The 25,718-nt window shown below is 53.4% G+C and overlaps 2 protein-coding genes across 33 annotated transcripts in view; one reads left to right on the forward strand and one right to left on the reverse strand.

Moving 5' to 3' along the window:
* ATP2B3 (ATPase plasma membrane Ca2+ transporting 3) overlaps nucleotides 1-9,256 on the forward strand; it is a 66,113-nt gene extending 56,857 nt beyond the window's left edge. For 24 of the 25 annotated variants that reach the window (XR_013412866.1, XM_077988829.1, XM_077988821.1 and 21 more), the window contains one exon: nucleotides 6,266-9,256. Coding sequence is in view for 23 of the 25 variants with exons in the window: in XM_077988821.1 (XP_077844947.1) it covers nucleotides 6,266-6,586 (321 nt within the window). In the remaining 2 variants the exon portion in view is untranslated. The remainder of the gene's footprint in view (nucleotides 1-6,265) is intronic. The other variant, XR_013412867.1, reaches the window with a different exon arrangement.
* A 336-nt stretch (nucleotides 9,257-9,592) lies between these two features.
* CCNQ (cyclin Q) lies at nucleotides 9,593-25,718 on the reverse strand. 8 transcript variants are annotated; one of them, XR_013412534.1, is made up of 6 exons: nucleotides 25,518-25,718; nucleotides 22,606-22,789; nucleotides 20,835-20,967; nucleotides 18,838-19,065; nucleotides 13,967-14,479; nucleotides 9,593-11,529 (listed from the first exon to the last, which is right to left on the reverse strand). XR_013412534.1 is itself a non-coding variant. In XM_077987519.1 (6 exons), exons 3-6 carry the CDS (start codon nucleotides 22,773-22,775, stop codon nucleotides 14,390-14,392), a joined length of 621 nt encoding a protein of 206 aa, XP_077843645.1. In that variant the 5' UTR covers nucleotides 22,776-22,789; nucleotides 24,893-24,915; nucleotides 25,514-25,718; the 3' UTR covers nucleotides 13,953-14,389. The 8 variants fall into 8 exon arrangements, 4 of the variants coding, with proteins under 4 accessions (XP_077843645.1, XP_014983957.1, XP_014983955.1 ...); XR_013412532.1 differs by having other exon boundaries at nucleotides 13,967-14,419; nucleotides 25,514-25,718; XR_013412531.1 differs by having other exon boundaries at nucleotides 9,593-11,525; nucleotides 25,514-25,718.

The following is a 25,718-nucleotide window of genomic DNA, read 5'->3' on the forward strand; positions in this document are numbered from 1 at the left end:
CCCTCCTCCTGGGTCCTCTTTAGTCTGAGCACCCAACAGGCCTGGGACTCGCCGCGCCCAGGTCAGTTGAGCAGCTCAGTGCTGATGTCAGGAGCACAGGCCTCGGCTCACACGGTCCTGGGCATGAGTGTGTACACAAGGTGGGAGGCAATTTTCATGAAACTTGCCAGCTGAAAGCAGTTCTGGCTTGCCAACACACACAGAACCATGTCTGTCATTTCCGTTCTTTGGTTCGATTCCTTGGGGAAAGAGCCAGCTGTGGAGTTTGCATTTTCATTTTTCCTAATTCAAGCATGTCACATCCCCATGGGGGAGAAAGGGGCCTTCCCCTTGCCCTTCCCCCACACAGGGAAGTGAGACCGAAGTCATCTTCTCCTCAGTGTTCAGGCTATCTGAGCTTGGCTTCTCATTGCCTGAGTTGACTGATGGTTCATATTGCCACAGGCTCTTGAGGACACCTTTGTCGCTTTGAAAGCAGGGTTGTTTGGGGCCTGGAAACCCTAAAGTTCTTGGCGAGAAGTTCCCCATGGGTCTCCCTGGCTGCTGTGTTCAGAATCTGCTCTAAATTCAAAGCTCAGATGCCTGGGGAGCTGACAGGTTCCTGCCTCCAGTGGAAGGTTCTGGACCGGTGGTTGGTGCTGAGCAGTGGATAGGCAGGGAGGAAATCGACCAGAAGCATCGGAGCTCTGTGAACCGTAGTGACTGAGACTGAGCAGAGAGCACGGAGCCCCCCGGGCCAGCTGATGCCCAGCACAGAGGCAGCAGGATAGGGCTTGTTTCTGCTTGAGGAATTAGAAGGAAGAGTGAGAAGGTATCAGGCACAGCTTCTGTCATTTCCGTTGTCACTGCGGGTCAGGAGCCTTTGCTTTGATTGTTCTCTTTTCCTTTCCTTTTTCTACTCTTCTTGGTCCTTCGCTTGTCTCCCTGCTTCTGCGGCCCTTCTCCACCCTCATCCTCCTCCCCAGCCCTGCACTGCAAACTCCAGCACTTGAAGGCTAAGCAGGGGCATGTCTCCCCATGCCCCCATACACATGGCGGGCACCTCCACTCCAGCTGGCTGGCAGTGGCATCGCAAATGGCACTCCATACCTGCACCCCTTCTGCTTTGGCTCAGTGTGGCCAGGGATGGGCCTTGTCAGTCTGCAGAGTCACCGGCCCTGTGTAAGGCTCAGAACTGCTCATCCACGCAGGTCAGGAGCCCAGGCCAAGCCCACAGCACCCAGCGTGTCTCCTCTGGGCAGCTGGTAACAAACTGCCAGGGACAGCCTCTCTAAGGATGCGTACTTGAGCTAAGTTCAGAGGAAAGAGAAAGGCCAGCCAGGCAGCAGAAAGGGCAGGGGTCATGGCTCCGGGGAGCCCCTGCGTGGGGCGTTCAGAAACAGCTCCAGCCAGCTGGGCATCGCAAAGTGGGCAAAGAGCCATGGTGATGGCCGAAGCCAGCACAGGAGACTGATGCCAGGCCGTGTGGGCCCCAGACATTCAGCCTCGTCCACTGAGCCCCTGCTGGGTGCAGTGAGCCAGACAGACAGACCCCTGCCCCAGGGAGATACCTTCCAGTGAAAGGCGGATGGAGGGGGCACTTGAAGGAAGGAGCAGAAGTGGGCACCGTGCTGCTGGGGGAGACAAGAGTGAGGGGAGCCTTCCCGGTGTGGGGTGTGGCCGGAGCAAAGGCCCCCAGGTGGGATGTGCTGGAGGCTGAGGGGTAAAAGAGGGCAGAGTGAGAGAGACCGGGGCAGGCTCTGAGGGCCACAGCCAGTGGAGGGCTTGTAGCCGGGGAGACCAAGACACGCTCTGGTTTTTGGGCTGCCATGCTAAGGGCATGGAGGGGTGGGGACGAAGGGCAGGTTCTGGATGGCGTTTGAAGGGAGCCACAGGGCTGGGGCCAGGGGGTTGGGCCTGCTAAGTTTGAGACCCAGCTTAGACGCTTAAGTCTGGAGCCGGAGCCGGAGCCGAGAGGCTGTTAGCCGGCAGATGGAATGGAAGGCCGAGGACCAGAAGAGAGTACCTAGACCCAGAGGAAAGGCCCTCGGGTGTCAGGGATGGAAGAGGAGGAGGGGCTGGAGCAGTGTCGGACAGCGCTGGGGGACTATGAGGAGTAAAGGACTGTGGCCTCTCAGGGTCATCAGCCACGATGGGGAACAGAGAAGTGTGGCAGAGGGAGACAGCAGGAGGACACAAGGAGGTGGGCACACATAGTGGGGAGCCACCTCGCTTCCCCCGGATGAGATGGGGAACCCCCAGCCCAACCTGACCCTCCTAGGGGCATCTCTCCCTGAAGAATGCTTTCTTTTCCTTTCTTTTTAAATTGTCCTACAGTGAAACGGGCTTTTTGGGGTACAGTTCAATGAATTTCCACACAGTCAGGACGCGGGCCAGTTCCATTGCCTACTGGAAGGTTTGGAGCCAGATGGGGGACCAAGAGTGTGACTCGGCAGCCAGAGAGAGCTCGGAAACTCCACCTGGAGAAGGGAAAGGAAGGACAGAGGGCTTTGCTGGTGGGGGTTGCGGTCCCAAGGGGACCCCAGGACCCCAGGCAGGACATAGCAGCAGCAATGGAGGTGGGGAGAGGCTCAGATGTGGAAGATGCTTTTGAGTTAGGGTAGGGCCCACAGGACATGCGGATGTCTGGTGCATAGGGTCAGGGCGTCAAAGCGCCTCTGAGGTTTGGCCAGAGCCCTGCACTGGGAAGGCTGCTGGTGGGCAGAGTTCAGCTGGAGCGCTGATAAGAGTCCTCCCTGGGCCTCCTGCAATTTGAGAGGTCCCTTAGGCGTCGAAGGGGGGACACCTGGGAGGCAGCCAGGGCAGAAGTCTGGCAGTCCAGGAAAAGGTGGACGTGGTGCAGCTGGTATCTGCAGTATTTACAGTGACCTGATGGTCTATAAACAGCATTGACAGCCTTGGGGGCCATGAGATTCCTTTGGGAGTAGTAGAGGGGGGCACGTCCTGGGTTGGGAGTAGAGCAGGAAGTGGTGCAGGAGCCTGAAATGAGGACAGAGTGAACCCAGGCTGGTGGAAGGAGGGCATCCTCGAGCACCCAGGTAGGAGTGCAGCCCTCTGGGATGGGCCTCTCTTAGAAATGTTTGCTGCTTTCCATTGAATCAATCTCCCGGGAATTGACTGCATCCTTCAGTGTTGGGTGGGCTGAAAACACCCTACCCTAAGACCAACACCAAAACATTGTTTAATGGCCCAGGATTAGAATGCAGGGAAAATAGAGCCTGGAGAAAGCTGACTCACTGTCAGCTGTAACAGACTCACCAGGACTCCAGCCAAGCTTAGCACCCCCGAACAGCAGAATGTTGAGGGGCAGCCCTTCCATCCTGCAGTGGTTCACTCAGTCACTTGTGCATTCCCCAAGTGTCTGCTGAGCAGCTGCTCTGGGCCAGGCTCTGGTGTTAAGCCACAGACAAGGCAGATGCCATCCGGGAGGGGCACGCTGGAGCAGCTGGTGGGACTGGAGTAGCAGTAGCAGCAGAAGCCCAGCCTGGAAGGAAGGACTGGTTCCATGGCCTGGCTGCCCTTTGTGGAGGTCTTTGGAGTTGAGCCAGGTGCTGTGAGACCTGTGCATAGGTTTGAGCAGGGGCCTGGCCTGATCACACACCCCAGGTCTGAATGAGGCCACCAGCTCAGTGAGGAGAAGGGTGTGGCCAAGGTCACCTGGTGTACTGCCAGCCATCTCACCCCACACAGCCCTGGGGTCAAGGCCTGCAGCATTGTGTCCTTTTTGTGACTTGACGGGCATGGGCAACAGCTGGAGTAGGCGATGTCCCAGGCAGCTTCCATACCACAATCCTGTACCAGAAAAGGCCTAAATAATGAGGCAACATCTGCATTGGCTACAAAAGGTGAATTCTGTTTCTTTTCATTAAAAATGTCAAATTATTCTCAATTTCTGTGTTACCCCTAATTCAGAAACCAGTCTGGAGATAAAGGCCTGAGTGAGAATAGCTGACCATCTGCCGTCTGGCAGATGTGACTTTCCCGAATCCAGAGAAAATCCTAACCAGATTTCAGATAGGGTGCTAGAAAATTCCAATGTGGAGCTTTTTGGCTCACTTTTATTATTATTATTATTTTAAATAGGAACAGGGAGTATCACTCTGTTCCCCAGGTTGGTCTCGAACACCTGGTCTCAAGCGATCAGCCCACCTCAGCCTCCCAAAGTGCTGGAATTACAGCCGTGGACCACCAAACCTGGCCCTGGCTCACTTTTTGCACTGGAGAGGTGATGAGGTTGGCATCATTTCAACTGTTCAGGAGCACTGTGCTTTGCCTAGCTGAGCCCCTGCAGGGCTGAAAGAAAGTCACTGAAAAAAGGTGATTCATTGTCTAAACTAGGGGGCGGCTAACTTTTCCTATACAGAGCCAGAGAGGAAATATTTTTAGCTTTCCAGGCCTGGTCCCTGCTGCCGTGACACAACTGTGCCCTTAAACCAGTAAAACTTTATTAACCAAAACTAGCAGAGAGCTGGGGTTAGCCCTTGAGTAAGCCCTGACACCTTGTCTAAATCCAGAAAACCAAATCCTAAATAGAACCTTGGCCCCGGAAATGCTTCAGAACTCCTAATGTGTCCACCTGCTCACATAGGGAGGGGTGGACAGGTGTTGGATGAACCCCAGGGTCTGCCTGGAAGCTCAGCGCTCTGTCTGCTGCCCCCTATAGGGACGGCAGTACAAGGTGGGCCAGCTACCACTGGCGGCTGTGCTGACGCTGGCTTGTGCGAGGCCAGGCAGAAGTCTCCCCATCAACTCCTGGCTTCTAGAAGCAGGAAGGAGCCCAGGCTGAGGGGCCAGGGAGCAAAGAGAGGCAGCAAGGACTTGAGTGCGTGAGGCAAGGTGGAGAAGCCAGAGGAGGGAAGAGCTCATTCTTGGAGCAGTGCCCTGCTGGAGGGTCAGGGGGCTTCAGAGGTGCCATGAGCTCAGTTGGGGGCAGAGGGCCACTGTGCTGGGGGAGTCTGGGGCACAGCGGGAGCTCTTTCCTGCAGGGAGTTCTGCTGATCTGAGGTCTGCTAACTCCTGTGGGGAGGGACCGCCAGGGAACAACACAGAGCGAAGCCTGGGGGGGCGGTGGAGACGCAAGTTTCGGAATGTCTGACTGGAAGATGGAGGAGGAGACGGGAGAGAGGACAGGGGAGTGAGGCCAGAGGAGCAGGGGCACCAGATTGAACCAGACCCAGTCGGACTCGGGGGCTATGAGGAGGCCACAGGGGCATCTGAGCAGAGACAGGCTTTAGTGGGTGCAAATCAAGAGTGTGGCCATTTTCGTCTCAAATACCTCCAGCTGGGGACTGCTGGGCTCTCTGGCCTGGAGCTCTGAGTACAGGCCTGGGCCACAGTTCCTGGTTATAGCCAGATGGGCCCCAGCACGGTGGCCAGGGTGGAGAGATATGGACAGAGAGGAGGAGGGACAGAGCCAAGCCAGAGCTCTGGGGCACGCAGGGACAGAAGAGAGGGCAGTGGAGGAGACAGGGCCAGAGCAGCTGGTGAGGTGGAAGAGGGCCAGGCAGGGGCAATGTCAGGAAGCCATGAGAAGTTTCCAGAAAGAGGGATGATCATCTGTGTTGGGTGCCCTGAAGGATCAAGTAAGACGAAGATGCAGAAGTGGACAGCGCAGTTAGCTGCAGGGGGACTCTGGGCATGGCAGGTCCCGGCTCCAGCCATGGGAGCTGGGGGATGGGGGGAGACCCATGCGAGAAAGACCGGCAGTGCCCATAGGCTGGGAACTTGCTTATACCAGCAGGTACTTCCGACTTTCTGGTAAGATAGAGGAGAGAGCCCACTCACCAGCATTCTCTCCTTTTCAAATCGTCTTTCTTTTCTACCAAATTGGAATTCAGATTGGGCAGAGACCCCGGAGGTCACCGAAGCCAGTCGTCCCCCCGGGACAGGGAATTGGGAGGTCGCAGCCACGAGCCTAGTGCAGCACTCTCGAGTTCCAGAATACCTGCCCAGCTCAGCCTAGAGAAAGACACTGCCATCTTTTCCTGCATGCAGATCGGTTGACGAGACCAAGGCCCACACCTGAAAACCCTTTCCAAAGGCAGGCAGAGCCACCCCATTCCGTAGCAGCCCTCCAACAAATGGGTGGACATTTCTCATGCCATGACCCCCAGCCATTGATGTGGGTGGAACTTACCAGCACCAGCTGGCCACTGACTGTCTCCTTCCTTCTTTCCTACCTTCCTTCCACCTTTCCTTTCCTTTCCCTTCCTTTTCTCCCTCCCTGCTCCCACGTCGGGCCCTGTCCCTCCATCTCCCACTCCAGATCCGGGTGGTGAAAGCGTTCCGTAGCTCACTCTATGAAGGCCTGGAGAAACCAGAATCCAAGACCTCCATTCACAACTTCATGGCCACGCCCGAGTTTCTGATCAATGACTACACCCACAACATCCCGCTCATCGACGACACGGACGTGGACGAGAACGAGGAGCGCCTCCGGGCCCCCCAGCCCCCATCCCCCAACCAGAACAACAACGCCATAGACAGCGGCATCTACCTGACCACGCATGTCACCAAGTCAGCTACCTCTTCAGTGTTTTCCTCCAGTCCCGGGAGCCCGCTCCACAGTGTGGAGACATCCCTCTAACAAGAACTTGTCTCAGCACATGCGCACACGCACACTCGGACTCACACGAAGTCACATGCACACATGCACGCACACACACATATAGGGACCTGCACACCTGCAAAACGGGAGAACAACTAAGGTGGCTGAAGACCTTTCTGGCAGGGCATTTGCAAGAAGCCAAATCCATTCAACAAGGGTGCAGCCTGCCACAGGCTCCTCATCCGGACTGAGGAAGACGAGGACGGGGAGGAGGAAAAGGAGGAAGAGGAGGACAAAAAGGGGGAGGAGAAGGTTCTTCGTCCAAAGGAGGAAGGAGAAGAAGTAGAAAGTGTGAAGAGCTGAGTTCCCCACCTTTTTTTCTATTGATGCTTCTTTTTTAACGAACTACAGTTTCACCGCGTGTTTGCTTTTGGGCTGTGCAGTGGGCAGGGGGCTGCTTTGGGTTTATTGGGAGCTTTTGTTGCACCCATGAAGGAGCAATCAGGTCAGCATATTCATGCAAAAAAAAAAAAAAAAAAGTTGAGTGCTCTGCAGGGCTGTGAAGGGTGCCACCTGAGGGAGCCGCCTGCAAGCAGCCCTGCAGCCACAAAGCAATCCGCCCCCAGCAAAAACTAGGCACATCTGCAGTGTGCATGTGTGTGCATGTGTGCACATATATGTTTGTGGATCTGTACACATGCACATATATATGGCCAGAAGCATATTTCAATAAGGAACTATCTACTGGCATGATATTTGCATTCCTCTTTTCAGGCATTTTCATTTGGAAATTTCATTATTGAATGTAGCAAGGTTTTTTTTTTTGCTGTTGTTGTTTTTTGTTTTGTTTTATTTTGTTTTGTTTTGTTTTCGGGGAACTAGACTGCAAGAATAGCTTTCTGGTCAATCCATTTTTGTCCCTCATCTCCCTGCCCCCACCCTTCGTTCCTGCCCTCTGCCTGGTCCTATTGAGATTCCCAAGAAGGCGGAGAGGGGACGCTCCAGGTCTGGAGCAGGTATAATTGGAGCATTTGTACTGAGACCCCTGCCAGAGAGGAGAAAACCCTTTCAATTGAAATTTTAATCTAAAAGGAAAAAAACAAAATATTGATGAGAAGGAGTCCTCCAGTTAGTGAAACGGGAGTTTCGTTTTCAGCTTTCTTTGGTTTCTGCTGCAATTCCACATCCTTCATCCTGGCCACGCCCCCAACTTCAAGAGCATGAAGCACTCTTGGAGTTGTGGGTCCTGCCCAGAGTCCAGGGAGCAGCCCCAGCTGAGGACAGGTCCGAGGGGGCAGGGGCAGGGCCAAGAGTTCTAAAGAAGCCAATGGAGGGAGAGGGAGCATCAGAAGCCCGGAGGAGCTGGCGGTGGGAGAATGATGGCAGGGAGGCAGCCACAGTTCAGACCCTGTCCCCTCAGCACCTGGATGGACTCCCACTGTTTGCTTTGGCAAATGCCGAGGAGTCCTCAGTAGACCACCTCAATGTCTGCTGTGACACCAGAGATGCCATCACCAAAGCACTCTTCCCACCCTAGTCTTTGTGTCCAGAGGCCAAGCTTAAGCCATGAAGGCATGGATTTGTGGCTGAGCACCAGGTACTGAGGGGAGCCTGTCCTGGCAGTGTGGGCGCCTGGTGGCCAAGCCTCAGTTTCCTCCAAATGAGCAGAGGGGATAAAGAGGGGCCTGACTTTTGCCACCCTCCTGAGGAAGCCCCTAGGTCCACACAGTGATGCCATGGGGGACCCTTGCCTTCTGCACTTGCAGGTGTCACGTTTTGCAGGGAGGTGGTTGGGCCTGGGGCTCAGCCGCTGGGAGACAGTTGGGACCTGAGGGACAGAGGATCGGAATGGAAGCCACCAATGTGGACTGGCCCCCTCGGGAGGCTTGTCACACCTCCACTGGCATCCACACAAACCAAACAGGAGCAGGCACCATCCCCACTATTACCATTAATGCCATGTCACCCCTCAGCAGGAGTAGTCAAATCTCGGGCAAAAGAATTTTGGCTAGAAAAGAAAATCCCACTTTAAAATGCCAGCTGCAGATAACTCAAAGCCATCCCTTTTTTCTAAAGGGCACATTGAGAATGTTACCCATTTGTAAACTGTTCCCTGATGTCCTTGTTTAGACGATAATAAGAAAAAGGGCAACTCCATTTGTTGAGGGTCTTTGTGTTCTTCAACGAGAAATCAAATTTGAGACATTGACATTGCGGAAGATGAGCTGCGTGCTGCTGCAATCACCGGCTTCTTCTCACTCTGTCGTAGACACACCGATAGGACCAATGGCCAATAGATATTAAAAGCAAACCCTCACTGCTGCTGTATAAAGTTGCCTCATGTAAATGTCGATCGTTTAGTCCCTAGGTCACCTTTGTGCTGTGGTGTGCAGTTCAGAAACGGGGCACCGTGACCTGGAATGTTTTGCTCTTATTTTTGCAGTCTTCAGGCGGGGGGCCCTGTCTCACTGGGAAGCCCCTCTTTATAAAGCATTATATTACCTGGAATGGCTTGGTCAACTGTGTTCAGTTCATAAATATGTTTTACATTTTTATCTGCCTGTTACAAAGATGAACAAAAAAAACTTAATGAGAAAGATCACAGATGCATAATAATTTAAAGTCTGTAGTTGAATTTCCTAACTTAAAGAATAGACCAAAATTTCTGTGTATAAAAAAAATGAAAGGCTCCTTACATCCTGGTCTGGATAATGTGTGTGATTTATTATTTGGCGAATTAACGTGCGGAACAAAACAAAGGTGCCTTCATGCCGCTTTAACAGAGCTGGAGAAGCCACGGGCAGGAGGGGGTTTCCCCTGGGTGTGCAGCAGCCTGACCGGATGTGTATGCAGAAGAGGAACTAATGCTGGGATGTCAGGCCCCGTGGGGAGGGGCTCCAGCTGCTGCAGGAGCCATGGCTGCCTTGACTTGAAAGGGCCTGTAGTACATGGCCCAGTGGCTCAGGCCTGTAATCCCAGCGCTTTGGGAAGCCGAGGCAGGAGGATCCCTTGGGCCCAGGAATTTGAGGCTCCCTGACACACATGCACACTCCTCACTTCTTTTATTGTGGTAAAACACAGATCACAAGCACATTCACGGTGCTGTGCAGCCATCACCACCATCCAGCCGCGGAACTTGTTCATCTCCCCAAACTGAAGCTCTGGCCCCGTTCAACCCCAACTCCCCACCCCCCAGCCCCTGGCACCCACCCTTCTACTTTCTGTCTCTATGGATTTGACCACTCTAGGCCCCTCATACCCTCATAGAAGTGGAATCCTACAGTATTTGCCCTTCTGTGACTAGCATGATGTCCTCAAGGGTCACCCATGTTGAAGCATGTGTCAGAATTTCCTTTTTAAGGGGAATCATACTCCATTGTCTGGATATGCTGCATTTTGTTTATGCCATCAGCCATCCATGGACATTTAGGTTGCTTCCACATTTCAGCTCCTGTGGATCATGCTGCAGTGAACATGGGCATGCAAACTGCCCTTCCAGACCCTGCCTTCCATTCCTTTGGGCCTATACCCAGCAGTGGAATTACTGGATCCTATCGGGACTGTAGGTTGAACCTTTTGAGAAACCGCCATTTTCCATTCTCATCAGCAGTGCAGCAGGGTTCCAATCACAGACGCCTTTGCTAATCCAAAGCCACAGGAAGAAAGCCCGCCATTTCACTCATTCTCTTAATCCACATGCTGCATCCCTAAACACCTGTGCCTGTGCACGCCCATGCTCCATGGTCCCACTCCTGCTGGAGCCCGGAAGAGCCAGGACTTGCCAGTGACCACCCTGGCGATGGCGCTAAGACCACACTCCCCTCACTTCATTGGATTTCTCTTTCTCTTTTCGACTTGGCGAAGACGCATTTTCCAGGAAGGCTGCCAAGAGAGGAGAAAAATGGCTTCAAAGTCATTCAAAGCGTCAGAGTCCATGCTTCTAAAACCAGCGAAAAGACCAATAGGGCCAGGCGCAGTGGCTCACGCCTGTAATCCTAGCATTTTGAGAGGCCAAGGCGGGGGATCACTTGAGGTCAGGAGCTCGAGACCAGCCTGGCCAAAATGATGAAACCCTCTCTCTACTAAAAATACAAAAATTAGCCTGGCATGGTGGTGCACGCCTGTAATCCCAGCTACTTGGGAGGCTGAGGCAGAAGAATCGCTTGAACCCAAGAGGTGGAGGTTGCAGTGAGCTGAGATCATGCCACTGCACTCCAGCCTGAGTGACAGAGTGAGATTCTGTCTCAAAAAAAAAAGAAAGAAAGAAAGAAGAAAAGAAAAAAGAAAAGAAAAGAAGACAAATTGAAAACAGCAGGCAGAAGAATCGCACCATGCCCTTGCTGCATTGGTGTCCAAGTGCATCCTGAACCATAAGGATGAGTAAGTCCAGATTGAGCCAAAGTCCACACCAAGACAGCTGGCCCTTCATGAAGAGATATCATGCTACCCTAAAAGAATCACAAATTTGTGTCTGTGAATCCCCTGTCCACAAGCTTCTGCTTCAGATATGACACAGGTGCCACGGGGGAAAATTGGTACTCAGTGAAACAGCTGGGTCCTGGGAGTAAAGGCTTGTGCAGGGGTTTCGGGGAGGCCCGTGTGTGAGTGGCCCGTGGCTGCTCACAACAACAGAAACTTCTCTCACAGTTCTGAAGGCCAAAAGTCCAAAATCAAGGCATGGGCAGGCCATGCTCCCTCTGAAGGCTCCAGGGCAGCATCTGTTCCAGGACCTCCTCTTAGCTTTGGGCATTGCCAGCCGTCCTCGGAATTCCTTGGCTTGTAGATGCTTCACTCCAACCTCTGCCTCTGTTGTAGTGTGGCTTTTCTCCCGTGTCTGTCTCTCCTCCTTTTTTCTTATGGCTTTTTTTTCTCACCCACAGCACAGTTCAATGCATGTGGGAGGCTGTGTTAGGCTCCAGAAGAAATATAGGCACGGAGGCTGTTTCCGGCTTGCAATTCTGTCACCTCCAAGTCCTTTCTTTCTGGAAGTTCAGATAAGAAAATAGATGGTGTTTACACCTTTGCCCTTAAGTGCTTACAGTGACACCTATACAGTCCCCTGGACTTCCAGAGATGAACATGAAGCACATGATCCTATCTAGAATTGGTGGACACTAACTTTCCCCAACACAATGACTGCCTGTTATTTCAAGCAACTACTATGTTCTTTATTGGTTTTACATTTTAACATACCAGGCCAGGCATGGTGGCTCACACCTGTAATCCCAGCACTTTAGGAGGCCAAGGTTAGAGGATCACTAGAGTCCAGGAGTTTGAGACCAGCCTGGGCAACATAGCAAGGCCTCATCTCTACCAAAAGTAAAAATAAAATTTAAAAAATAGCCAGGCATGGTGGTGCACACCTATAGTCCCAGCTACTCAGGAGGCTGAGGTGGGAGGATCGAATGAGCCCAGGAGGTCAAGGCTGTAGTGAGTCATGATTGCAAAAGAAAAGAAAAGAAAGAAGAGTGGAGGGAGAGAAGGAGAAAGGAAGAAAGGGAGGGAGGGAGGGAAGGAAGGAAGGAGAAAAGAAAAAAGAAGAGAAAAAAGAAAAAAGAAAGGAAAAGAAAAGAAAAGAAAAAAGAAAAGAGAGGTGGATCAATTAGCCCAAGATACACGGGTGACGGAACCAGCCTTCACAGCCAAGCGGTCTAACTCCAGAACCCACTCTTTTGTTTGTTGGAATGTTAAAAATATACTGAATGCTAAAATGTTTTTCCTTTTCTTTTCCGGTCTCGAACTGCTGGGCTCAAGCCATCCTCCTGCCTCAGCCTCCCAAAGTGCTGGGAATACAGGCATGAGCCATTGTGCCTAGCGTAATTTTTTTTTTTTTTTTTAATAGACGAGGTCTTCATATGTTGCCCAAGCTGGTCTTGAACTCCTGGGTTCAAATGATCCTCCCACTTCCACTTCCCGAAGTGCTGGGATGACAGGCCTGAGCCACCATCCCCTGCCTATTTTTAAAATGTTTGAGGAATCTCCATACCGTTTTCCACAGTGGCTATACTATATCCCCCCAGCAGTGTGTGAATGTTCCTTTTTCTCCACATCCTCACCAAAGCTTGTTTTCTTTAGTTTGATAGTAGCCATTCTAATTGGAGTAAGGTGATATCCTCAATATGGTTTTGATTTGCATTTCCCTGATTACTGACGTTGAGCAATTTCTTCATATACCTGTTGGGCATTTATATGTCTTCTTTGGAGAAATGTCTATTTGGGTCTATTGCCCATTTTTAAATTGGGTTGTTATTCTGTTGTCTAAATTCCTTATATATTCTGGTTATTAACCCCTTGTCAGACGGAGAGTTTGTGAATATTTTCTCCCTTTTTTTAAAAAAAAAAAAGATACAGTCTCCCTCTGTCGCCCAGGCTGGAGTGCAGCGGCGTGATCTCGGCTCACTGCAACCTCCACCTCCCAACTTCAAGCAATTCTCCTGCCTCAGTTTCCCAAGTAGCTGAGATTACAGGCATCCACCACCACGTCTGGCTAATTTTTGTATTTTTAGTAAAGACGGGGTTCTGCCATGTTGGCCAGGCTGGTCTACGACCTCCCGACCTCAGGTGATCACCCACCTCGGCCTCCCAAAAGGCTGGGATTGCAGGCATGAGCCACCACACCCAGGCATCAGGGTCATTTTTACCATAATTCTTCTGAGCCCTGGCCACCTTCTCTTCCCCTGAGCACTTTTCACTACCATGCTACACATTCTCATTCTGTTTCCCATCTCTCCCTCCACATAAGCAAGGAGTTTCACCAGGTTGCCAGAGCGTAGGCAAGGACTGGGCACACAGTAGCTGCTTAACAAATGTGGTTCTTTGACTGAGTAGTCTTAAAAAGCTTACACCAGGTAAAGCAGGAGCCCACATTTAGGAGAAGTTAATCATCAAAACCCACAGGGGAGTTCTACAAAATGAAGGGCAGGTCAGCCGGGGCAAGCCTGCCCACCAGGGAGGCCTGTGACATCTGCTCAGATACTTCACCGTGAGGACACTGAACATAGTCGCTCTGTAAAGTCAAGCAAGACTCTGCCCTGACCTGCATCACCCCTGCCCCCACACCTGCAGGAGCCGGAGCCCACCCTCCTGTGTAAACCTAGCAGTCCCCCAGCCCTATGCCACGTGCTGAACGTAGGTCTAGCCTGTAAGGGGACCCAGAGAGCATCTCCTGGACTCCTTCTTACCCACTGGCTTTTGAGCAGGGAGTCACTGAAAAACGCATTACTTTTAGTTACTTTTGATCAGGTCTCACTTTTCTGAATGCAAGTGATCCTCCCTAACCCCAGGCCTGCCGCCTGGTGGCTGTGTGGGACACTCTACCTGAGGGCACTCCGAGGGAAGCAGTCTCTGGCGGCCCCGCACACCCCCATGTGCAGCATGCGCTGCAGAGCAAAGCCAAGGGTCCCTATTGACTTGCATCACCTTTTATTACACAAAATAGATTTCAGCCATGTTGCACATTCATTCTCGCCATGAATCTGGCTTTAAAAAATCCCTAGGGATTCAGTCTCATCGATTTCATGGTTTTCCTTTCATTGATGTCACGCCTCTGTTGTAGTCAGAGTCCTCTCAAAGGACAAAAGCAGATGTGGCTGCCTTGGGTCAGCTCACACAGTGCACTCCCGGCCTGCCCACTGGAGGTGCGGCTCCCATCATCGTCTGGACCGCAACTGCTAGGGACTGTCAAAGCAGCAGCATGCCATCGCCTTCTCCAGTCCTTTTCCAGCAGCAAACCAGTCCTCCCAGCCGGTCCCCTGGGGACCAGCCGTCATGGCGACGTGGTGGCAATGTCCCCAGGCAGCCAACCATCCTGGGCTTCTCTTTGGGCAGGCCTGGGCCAGGGCCTTAGGGGATCTCTGTGTCCATGGTATAAATCTGAATGAGATCAGACACAATATTATCAATGATTGGCTTGGTAAGGTCGTCACTAAACACCTAGAAAGAAGAAGGAAAACAGGTTCCAGTTAGACTCCCTCTGTGTTAAATAAGGCATCTGTCACTAAGCACAGAATCACATTTCATGGGCAGGGGAGGGGCACAGGGACTTGGCTATCCAAGAAGATGGTAGCTCTCCTGCAAAGCCAGTTCAGTTCCAGCCTGTTGAGGCCAATGAAACGCTTCACAAAGCCGAGGACATTCCAGATGGAACAGGCCTTGGTGATCCTCTGACCCAGACAGGAGGGGACCTGTCTGAGGTCATGCAGGGAATTGGTAACACAGCTGGGTCCAGAGCACAGGCTCCTGCCTCCTGCCTGGGACTCCCTCAGGTCTAGGGTCTCTGGGGACACCGGCAAGAGGACAGGGTGGCAGTCCCTGTGCAGCCACAGGCAGACTAAGTACCCGGACCCCATGCCCACCGTAACCCAGCCCCTGGGGAGCATGTGGACCCACTCCACAGCCCGGACCACCACATGCAGGAGCACTCGCAAGACGGCAAAGGACATCCTCAGGGCCCGTGGCAGGAGGGTTGCAGCCCAGGGCCATGCCACAGGGTGGGGTCTACACCCTGTACCTTCCAAAAGCAGGTCTGGCCTCTGCCCAGCTCCTGGAGAATAACCTCTAGGCCCCTAGAAAATCCCGCCCCGTGTGAGCGTCTTGGTTTACTGGACTGCCAGGCGGTCTGTGTTAACCACATCATTTACGGTGAGGGCCTTGGGCCACAGAGTCCCAGCTAGACCTCTGGTGGCTGCAGCCCAAGTAACCAGGGTTGGCCATGCAGGCGCTCCACGCCTACACAGCCCACCCCCCATGGAAACCCTGGCCGCCACGGCTGGGTGAGCTTCCCTAGTTATGACTCCACGCATGCTGCCCACACTGTTGCTAAAAGAAACAGGTGCTGTCGGCACAATACCTGTTGTGCCCTGGGCGAGGAGCCACTGAAGCTCACGCCTGGTCTCTCCTGGAGCCTGTCCTGTGCACCCTGAGCCTTCGCTCACCGTGACCTGTGTCCTTTCCTTGTAATAAACCGGAACTCAGAGTGTGACGGCTTTTCTGAGTTCTGAGCCCTCCCAGCACAGCACTGAGCCCCAGGGTGCTCTTTGGGATCCCCATTGATAACGGAAATAGTAAGCAAAGCAGCAAGACCTTGGTTAGATGCTGCGTCTATAGCCATCCTGTCCCCAAGCTTGCTGCCTGGGGAACCAATGCACCAATAAGATCAAGGCCTTGGGCCAAGTCAAGGCAAGAAGTGGACCTAAGTCCACCCCTGCTGAATGCTCCCAAAGAACCATAGGTTCCTCTGTGGCCTACAACCTGAGGTAGGAGATGGTAACCTGGACACCCTCCAAGTCCTGACTCAGGAAGCATAGCTGTCTTACCCTGGGCTCTGGGTGAAAAACAAATACTTCAGAAATGCACACTTGTTTGCTGGGGTCCGTGACCTGTGTGCTCCTGGAGACCCCAAGCTCAGAAGCAATCATTAAAAAGCATGCAGGGGCTGGGCATGGTGGTTCACGCTTATAATCCCAGCACTTTGGGAGGCCGAGGCGGGTGGATCACTGGAGGTCAGGAGTTCCTTGAACCCCGTCTCTACTAAAAATACAAAAATTAGCCGGGTGTGGTGGCAGGCACTTGTAATCCCAGTTACTTGGGAGACTGAGGCAGGAGAATCACTTGAACCAATGAGGCGGAGGCTGTAGTGAGCCGAGATCTCACCACTGCACTCCAGCCTGGGCAACAGAGTGAGACTCTGTCACTTTAAAAAAAAAAAAAAAAAAAAAAAAAAGGCAGGGCCAAAACGTAGAAGCAGCCTGCGTCCATCCATGGATGAATATGTTAATATCATACAGTCCATGCAGGCCATGAAATATGATTCAGCCATCAAAAGAAAGGACATTCTGAGACAGGGGCTCCAACATTGTGCTCAGTGAAAGGAGCCAGTCACAGAAAGGCACACACTGTGAGGGGCCTCAAAGGAGAGCCATGAACTCTGTAGATGGACAGTGGAAGGGTGGGTGCCAGGGGCTGGGGGGTGGGGAGTTGGGGTTGAACGGGCCAGAGCTTCAGTTTGGGAAGATGAACAAGTTCTGCGGCTGGATGGTGGTGATGGCTGCACAGCACCGTGAATGTGCTTCTGCCCCTGGGCCGCACACTTAAAAATGGTGAACATGGTACAATTTAGGTGATGTGTATGTCATCACAACTAAATATAACAGTCCAGAACAGGTGACAACCCTGGGGCACCTGACAGCCGAAAGGACACAGACCCAAGTCCTAGGAGGAGACACTGCCCGCCTCTGGGAACTTTGCCTTTTTGTGGGCGGCCCGTCTGTTTATAAGACAAAGAGCAGCAGCGGCTGGAAAGGGGCAGGTTCTCCTTCTGCTAAGGAACAAGGGGATGGAGGGCACTCAGTGTGGCTCTGGACGTGGAAGTTTCAGCAGCATTGTGTGACGACCTGCATCATTTCTGACACCGCCACCATCCCTGCTCATCTGGCAAGTCAGAGTGCAGGCAAGCTCCTCCAGGGAAGCACATCAAGCTGCCATGCCGAGCCCATGGCAGACAAGTGACAGGAGTCGCTATAAGAAGTGGTGGCCGAGGCCGGGCGCGGTGGCTCACGTCTGTAATCCCAGCACTTTGAGAGGCCGAGGCAGGTGGATCACGAGGTCAGGAGTTCGAGACCATCCTGGCTAACATGGTGAAACCCCCTCTCTACTAAAATTACAAAAAAATTAGCCGGGCGTGGTGGTGTGCGCCTATAGTCCCAGCTACTTGGGAAGCTGAGGCAGGAGAATGGCGTGAACCCGGGAGGCGGAGCGGAGCTTGCAGTGAGCCAAGATTGTGCCACTGCACTCCAGCCTGGGCGACAGAGCGAGACTCCGTCTCAAAAAAAAAAAAAAAAAAAAAAAAAGAAGTGGTGGCCGAGAGCACACAAGGAAGAAAGGGTTTCAAAAGCTAGGCTGTGAGCTCCGCAGCACCTGGGTGGGTGAGGCCTCCCAGGGCCCCACTCATCATGAGGGATCAGGCCCTTGCACCCCACCAGCCCATAGGATGCACCTGGATTCCGGAAGCTTCTGGTGCACAGCCCCGAGCTGGGAAGCAAAGGTCAGGTCAAGTTTAGCAACCTTTAAGAAGGGCTGGGTGAACATAAGCTCGCCACCCCACAAAGGGTAACTTCTTCGCAGCCTGAACAACTGGGTGAGCTGGGCCGCCAGCAAACAACTTGCTGGCGGAGCTGCTTCCTGGCTGTGCAGGCTCACCTGGGCTCGCACTCCTCTGGGAGGGGTTAAGCATGGGACGCAGGTGGTACCAGCACACCAGGTGAGGTTTATGAGCAAGCGCAGAAGACAGAGCAGAAAGGAAGAGAGATGCAGGATAGCCAGGCAGCCCAGGGCCAGGGCCACACCCACCAGATGTCCCCAGAAGGTGTCTGCCCTCACCAGAGTCCAACCCTGAGCACAAGGCAGCCATGCTATCTGAAAGTCCCTGGCAGCCCGAGCATGGAGCAATACTGTCTGTCCACACAGATGGCCCTGCACCACCTGCACACTGCCTCGGGGACAGGGTGCTTCCAGCCTGCGACTAGGAACACGGGTGCATGGGTTCAAAGACACATGGGCACCTGCTATAGTGCCAGGGTGGCGCGGGAGACGTGGCGGCATGGGGCAGATGAGCTGCCCGGCCTCAGGCGCTCACAGCTGACTGGGGATACGAGATTAGACAATAAACATGCAAAAATCAGCAAGTGCTGTGGTCATCCGCAAGGCACACGGGCCAGGAAAGAGAGGCAGGGGCGCCTCTATGCAGAACAGCAGCGGCCACCTGGAAAGCTGTCCGCTGGGCAGGCCTACAGAGTTCTACCATCCATCCCTCCAGGATCTACCTACTAATACCTATCAGTCACCCGCCACCCAGCCCATCAGCTCTCTCACCCATCCACCTAGGTGTCTGTCAACTAGCCAGCTAGCTGTCACCTACCTAGTCACCCAGCCCTCTCCATAAAGCACCCCAGATGTTTCTGATGGGAAGCCAGGTTTGGTAACCTGTGACCACACTCAAGTTCCCACTCAATTCAGTAAAAGTGGTTCTCCGCTGGGGCAACCCGCCTCCCGGGACACCGGCGACATCTCGGTGGAGGCTAGCACTCTTGTTCAACATCCAGGATCCCTAAATGGCAACTGTGCTGAGGGAGAGCCTGGCCCAGGCCATCAACAGGGCGCTCTGAAGCTTCCATGCTCCCCAGCAGCCCATATCTTTCTTCATGGATAATTAATAGAAAGAATTTGGTGAGCACTGCAATACAGACTTCCAGAGGGAAAGGGGGCACGTCCGGTATGCCAAGCAGCCACCTCACCTGCCACCATGGCTTCTCAGCCTCGACTTCGGCGGGCACTTCAACTCCGTAGACCTGTAGGGCCAGGTAGAGCACTGCCACGGCGATGTGCTGGGCCTGGAAGCGGAGGCACAGCCCCCCGTGGTAGCTGTCCCGCAGCAGGGCCCAGGCAGTGACGGCAACAGGGGTCCGCTGCCAGCTGTGGCGGTTCAGCCAGTTCTTGAGGGAAACCAGGTAGTGGAGCAGATACTGCAAAGACACATGCATCAGCCTTTGATCCCACCAGCTGCTCTCCTCATGCTGACATAATCGTATCAGCACCTGCACCAACCCTCCAGCGGCTTCCATGTCCCTTAGGAAGAAGCCCCAAGGCCTTCTGCTGGCCCCATCTCCTGCCCCTCCCATCCCGCCTTCCAGCGCACCCTGTCTAGGGCCTTCACACTCCTGGAGCTGTCTGCCTGAAACCACCTCACCATATGCACCTGCCCACTCTCATCCTCCAGACCCAGCTCTAGGGAAACCTATGAGGGCCACCCCCACCGCAGTCCCTCTCAACCACAGGGCCCGCTCTGGCCACCATGAAATTCCTCGGGGCCTGGTGCTCCGGAAAGCACCCTCTTCATGGGCAGAACAGAGGGTGCTGCTCCCCATGCATCTGGCCTGCTGCCAAGGGCACATGCTGTCCTCAGCCACAACATCCAAATGACCTCCCAGCCCAGCTGCCAGCTCCTGCTCTCAGAACAGACATTTTGCCGGAACCTCACACAATAAGACAGATGCTGCAAGCTCTCTGGACAGTCTGGAACACACATGTGTGTGTGACCCCAGCACACCATGCAGGAGGGATACATAGGTTACTTTCCGCCCCAGCCTTGACTGGAAGGAGGGGAAGGGGCTGGCAGGCTCCCAACCACACCAAGCTATCAGTTTCCCATCTGGGCACAGATCACACACCCCCCGAGGTCTGAGTGCTGCTCTTTCCTAAGCCTTGTCGCCTTGACAGCTCCACCCTGCAGCCACCGGGGCATCTCCCACCTTCCCCCAGGATGCTCACCAAGCATTCTGCCCACTAAGACACTACTGTGCAGAAATCCCAGACCAGGGCTTTCCAGATACTAAGGTAGGAGTGTGGAAGGCTGGAGGCAAGATTATAAAGGCAACACGAAGGGCTTGTGCAGCTGGAACTGTCTCTCACCTTGGCTGTGGTGGTAGGTCTGTGAACGGAGACGTGATAAAATGGAACAAAAAAAATACACAAAGGAATACAAGTGGAAGTAAGGATGCCAGTGGACTGTGTCAGTGTTGACATCCTGGCTGTGTTCCCCTTGGGGGAGACTGGGCCAAGGGTACATGTCACAACTGTGTGGGAATCTACAATGATCTCAGTAAGAGTTTTGATGAAAAAGAATGAAACTCCTAGCCCAGAGCCCCAAACCACAACTCCTCCATCTCTGTCTCCAGCCAGCCTTCTGAGCTGCCCGTGCGTGGGGCTGCGGTGCCCAGAGCATCGTGTGCCAGTCGCCTTAGCGTTTCACTTTTCCCTTTTGCTGCTGTTTGAAATGGTTCTTCTGTTGAGACTCACACGTTCCTAGATGGCTTCCTAAGCACAGCGGAGCTGGATGCATGCTCCGAGGCATCACAGCATCTCCTGGGGACGGGGACTCTGGCTGGTCACGAAACCAGCCTGCTTCCCCAAGGCCCAGCGTGCATACCATCTATATGGGCCACAGGAGCTGCGACAGCTTCAGCGGGCCACATGGACCTCGCCCACAGGTGAGCAGGCAGAAAGGCAGAAGCTGAAATGAGATTTGGCTGAGAAAACCCACAGGAGTGGGACAGGAGAGGCCAGGCAGCCAACCCAGCCACAAACACGGAGCGGGGAGACCCAGTTCCCAGCCGCAGCCCTGCTCTCCTTCTGTGCTGCGCTCTCGAGTATGAGATGGGATGCACTTTTGGGATAAAGAACAAAGACCATGGCTTGAGCCTCCCCAAACAGGCACCAATTCCCTAGCATGTACCTTGTGTGGATGCTGGAAGGAGACCTGGAAGCGCAGAACTCTCAGCATGAGAAGCTCACACTGCACAATGCTGTCCCGGAGCTCCCAGAAGCGGGAGTCCAATTCCAGGGGCTCACCGCTTGGGTTAAAGTACCTGCACAGAGAAATGGCAATGCTTCAGCAGCCAGTGCAGTCTCCCCTGAGCATTGGATGGCTCAAATTGCTTAAGTCACACAATGTCCAGATGCAAACTACATTGTCCATCTGCAGATTAATGTAGGGTCATTTTATTTGTGTTTTTATACAAAAATTCTTCATCTCCACATCTAGTGTACAGAATGAAAACAGTAACCAACAGAGGAAAGAAGCCAGGTCCTAGTTTTAGCCAGATGGGCTGTCTGCTATCATTCAGCAAAATGTCAAGTGCAAAGACTGGCTGTTGGCGATGGCTCCAGAGGAACCGGAAGCTTGAGCATGCCAAGTCGGTTGTGCTTCCTGTTATATTCAGCCTGGCAGTAGGGAATCTTCATCACCTGAGGTGGCAATGCCCAGGGCTCTCACTCTGGGCCCAGGGAACGTATTTTTTCATCTTATTTTTATTTTTTATTTATTTATTTATTTATTTATTTTGAGACGGAGTCTCGCTCTGTCGCCCAGGCTGGAGTGCAGTGGCGCGATCTCGGCTCACTGCAAGCTCCGCCTCCCGAGTTCACGCCATTCTCCTGCCTCAGCCTCCTGAGTAGCTGGGACTACAGGCACCCGCCGCCACGCCCAGCTAATTTTTTGCATTTTTAGTAGAGACCGGGTTTCCCCGTGTTAGCCAGGATGGTCTCGATCTCCTGACCTCGTGATCCACCCGCCTTGGCCTCCCAAAGTGCTGGGATTACAGGCATGAGCTACCGCGCCCGGCCTTATTTTTTATTCTTTGAGACAAGGTCTTGCTCTGTCTTTCAGGCTAGAGTACAGTGGTGTAGTCACAGCTCACTGCAGCCTTGACCTCCTGGGTTCAAGCGATCCTCCTGCCTCAGCCACCCGAGCAACTGGAACCACAGGCATGCACCACCACACCCGGCTGATTTTTGTATTTTTGGTAGAGACAAGGTTTCACCATGTTGGCCAGGCTGGTCTTGAACTCCTGGACTCAAGCGATCCACCCGCCTCGGCCTCCCAAAGTGCTGGGATTATAGGCATGAGCCACCATGTCCAGCCATCCAAGAAAGATATTTAAGCCTCTCATGGGAATGAGGTACTCCAAAAAGTGAACATTTCTCAGTTTTATATTTCCCAGACCGTTTTTCCTTCGCCTTGGCGAAGACCCTGCATCCTGCCCCAGGAGGAACACACCTGCTTGGGCCGGCTGTGCCATGCCCATGCCCACACCCACAGCAGGGCGAGGCCCCTAAGCAACTGGGACCCACCACCTGGCTGGGTCTGTACCCTCCTGATGCAGGCAAGCTCTTCTGCATGCAGCCATCCCTGTCTAAGACTTCAACAGAATCTTCTTTGACATGCCTCTCCAAGCTCCCCCTGCTCAAGCCCCACCTCTACCCTCCATCCAGCTTTCCAGGCTCCCCATAATCTGGCCCAGCTTTTCTCTCACAGACCCCACTGGCCTCTGACATCAGGCTCCTTCCCACGTTTGCTGCTAGTGTTTCTGGCCCTGGTTCAAGGCCATCCAGGTACTTCCTTCCAAGCTCCATTGCTGGCACCTGGTGGGCAGGGCCCCGTAGGAGCCTTCCCTACCCTTCCCCCCCACCGCGTGGACACCAGGAGCCCATCCAAATGCCATTACCTGTTGGACACATTGATGATGTCACGAGTCCGCAGGTGCTGCTCTTCCACTTTGCCAGCCAAGTAAATGGAAGACATGGCAATCAGGTAAGGGTCATAGGCATCCAGGTTGGTCTCACAGAAGAACTTATGGTAAATGGTGCAAGCAGTGGCAATGGGAATGGACCGCATCCCTAGCTTGACACCTGCAGAGAGAAAGCAGGCAAGAGAGGACTTCAGTCCAGCGCTGGTTCACTACTCCAGTGAGGGAAGCCACTGGAATGGGCCCTAGGAGGTACAACCCTTCTTGGACAAGGCTAAGAGCTTCCAGCAGAGCCAGTGGCTCCTGCCGGGTCTCTCACTGGGCTCTTAGACTCCAGTGGATGACCCAAGCCCCTAGGGACGGTGTTCAAATGCAAACTTCCCCTTCTGTAGGTCTGCAGCTCTGAGATTCTGCACTTGTGACAAGCCCCAGGTCATGCCCATGTCAGGGGTCTGTAGACCACGCTCTGGGAAACAAGGGTTCCAAGAACTGCTCAGTTAGCAACTGGCATAGCAGCTTCTGCAAAACCCTAGGAAAGGACCATATGCTGTTGTGTGTCTGGGTTCACCTTAGCAAGCCGCTAGCTAGAAGTCACCCAACCCACAGCTACGACGACAGAAGAGAAACGGCCTCGTGGGTACCACAAGTCCTGAAGTCACAGTGAAAGATTATACTGAGCACTGGTTTCATAGTTCACAGGTTAGAAGAGGTGAGCAAAGCAAGCAGCGTGACTGCCAAGAGTAACCACTCGCATTACAGAGAAAAAGCAATGTTTATGGCCACGGCCAGGCACGGGGGAAGGACACCAACACGTTGAAAAGTAGGCTGGGCATGCTGATTTACGCCTGTAATCCCAGCACTTTGGGAGGCTAAAGCAGGAGGATTGCTTGAGCCCAGGAATTTGAGATCGGCCTGGGCAACAGAGTGAGACCCTGTCTCTACAAAAAAAAAAAAAAAGAAAAGAAAAAAAATTTTAAGGTTAACAAAACTCAAAACACCAGAACACAACTCAGTGGATTCACTTAGGGGTTAAAGCCCATCCTCAGCCCATTCCTGAATGGCTCCTAAGAAAATCACTGCCCTGGTGCACAGAACCAAAACAAATTCACAACAACCAGGGTTCACAAGAGGTTAAATGACATCCACTAGGCCAAAACAGGAAGGTGGAGAACAACCAACAATCAACCATGAAATGACAGCTAGTGTCCTCTGCCTAAGAAGGTAGATCAGTTCCCTAGGGCTACTGCAACAAATCACCACAAATTCAGTCACTTAAACAACACACATTTATACTCTCCTGATCCTGGAGGTCAGAAGTCCAAAACAAGCCTAGAAGGCTAAGATCAACGTCTTAACAGGGCTGGCTCCTTCTGGAGGCTCCATGGGAGAAATCTGTTTCCTTGCCTTTTCTAGCTTCTAGAGGAGGGCTGCATTCCTTGGTTGCTGGCCCCTTCCTCCATCTTCCAAACCTCTAACTCTGTTTCTGTCCTCATGTGGCCTTCTCTGATGGTAACTCCTCCTGCCTTTCCCTTATAAGGATGGTTACATCCAAATAATCTAGGATGATCTCCCATCTTAGGGTCTTTAACCACATCTTCAAAGTCTCTTTTGCTATATAAGATGACATTCACAGGTTCCAGGGATTAGGACAGGGACATCTTTGGGAAATCAATATTTAGCCTCCTACAAAGAACAAAGGTTTATGCAATACATTTTATAAAGAAGTCCCTCAGAAGGTCTAAACTTGTTATATAGAGACAATTCCTACCTGGGACCCCTCATTCCAGGAGATGCCAGATAAGGTTCTGTTACTGACATGACCTTCCAAGCCTTGTTTTACAGAGCAAAGCCCAATTTACATGGACCCTCCGAGCAGATGGTAGCAGATGAGGTGTCACTGCTATCCTTCCCTAATAATAACATTGCAACTCTTCTTGCAAATTACAGTACATTTACATATCACTGGGATGAACAGTCCTGCAGCATTCCTCAGACTCTCTGTCCACCTTGAGTAAAAGTATATCTGCCCAACCCTTCTCCCCCAAGCAGTAAAGGTAGGAAATAACTATCCACCAACTAACAGTATCTCCTATCAAGACACTGTTGATGGGCCGGACGAGGTAGCTCACGCCTGTAATCCCAGCACTTTGGGAGGCCAAGGCAGGTGGATCACCTGAGGCCAGGAGTTCAAGAGCAGCCTGGCCAACATGGTGAAACCCCATCTCTACTAAAACTACAAACATTAGCCGGGCGCGGTGGCACATACCTGTAATTCCAGCTACTCGGAGGCTGAGGAAGGAGAACTGCTTTAGTCCAGGAGACGGAGGTTGCAGTGAGCCGAGATCACGCCACTGCACTCCAACCTGGCCAACAGAGCGAGACTCCGTCTCAAAAACAAAACAAAACAAAATAAAACACTATTGATGGCTGGATGGAAATGCGGAGCCCAACACTATTGTGGATATCCTGGCAGGGTTCGGAACAGGAGCTGCATGCAGCCTACGTCCTCGGAGTGACAGGAAACCCCGGACAGCCTTCTCCAAAAGGCTCCGCGAGACCAAGCGCCAGTGCAGGCCCGCGGGTGCGGCAGAAGGCGTGGCGCACTGCGCAGAGCTGCAGGTGCCCGGGCTGGTCCCCGCCTCGCTGGAGGCCCGACCCGGCCACGTCCTCTCCTAGGGCCTGCACACCGGTTCACGCAATGGGGACACATCGCGGCTCACTGCTCAGCACACCGGGCGCGGCGCAAAGGCGGAGGTCCTCAGCCCCGAGCCGGGCTTCCCGGCCTCTGTAAGATGAGCACTCCGGAAGCCCGGCCTGGCCAGCCGCGCCCGCTCCGCGAAGCGGGTCCCGGCGCCGCCTGCCCCGGCCTGCCCCTGGCCGCGGTTACCTGCCTCCATGATGAACCTCGCCACTCGGAAGTGCACCCTGGCTTCGGGCGCCGGCTGCCCCTCAGGGCCCCGCGCTGCGGGCCCCCCTCCGCCGCCCTCCGGGGCTTCCATGAGGCCCTGCGGCCCCGGCGGAAGGAGAGGCGGCCCCGGCGGAAGGAGAGGCGGCTCCGCCGCACAGACGCTGGCAAAGCCGAGGGGGTGCTC

The sequence above is a fragment of the Macaca mulatta genome, chromosome X (genome assembly GCF_049350105.2).
Source record: "Macaca mulatta isolate MMU2019108-1 chromosome X, T2T-MMU8v2.0, whole genome shotgun sequence".
Taxonomy (NCBI): Eukaryota; Metazoa; Chordata; class Mammalia; order Primates; family Cercopithecidae; genus Macaca; species Macaca mulatta.

Coding starts and splice junctions, on each gene's coding strand:
- CCNQ (NM_001261208.1), bottom strand. CDS start 25,625: ATGGAAGCCCCGGAGGGCGGCGGAGGGGGGCCCGCAGCGCGGGGCCCT. Junction 20,968..22,605: donor ATCATCAATGTGTCCAACAG/GTAATGGCATTT, acceptor TTCTCTGTGCAG/GTACTTTAACCCAAGCGGTG. Junction 19,066..20,834: donor CCTTCCAGCATCCACACAAG/GTACATGCTAGG, acceptor GTGTCTTTGCAG/TATCTGCTCCACTACCTGGT.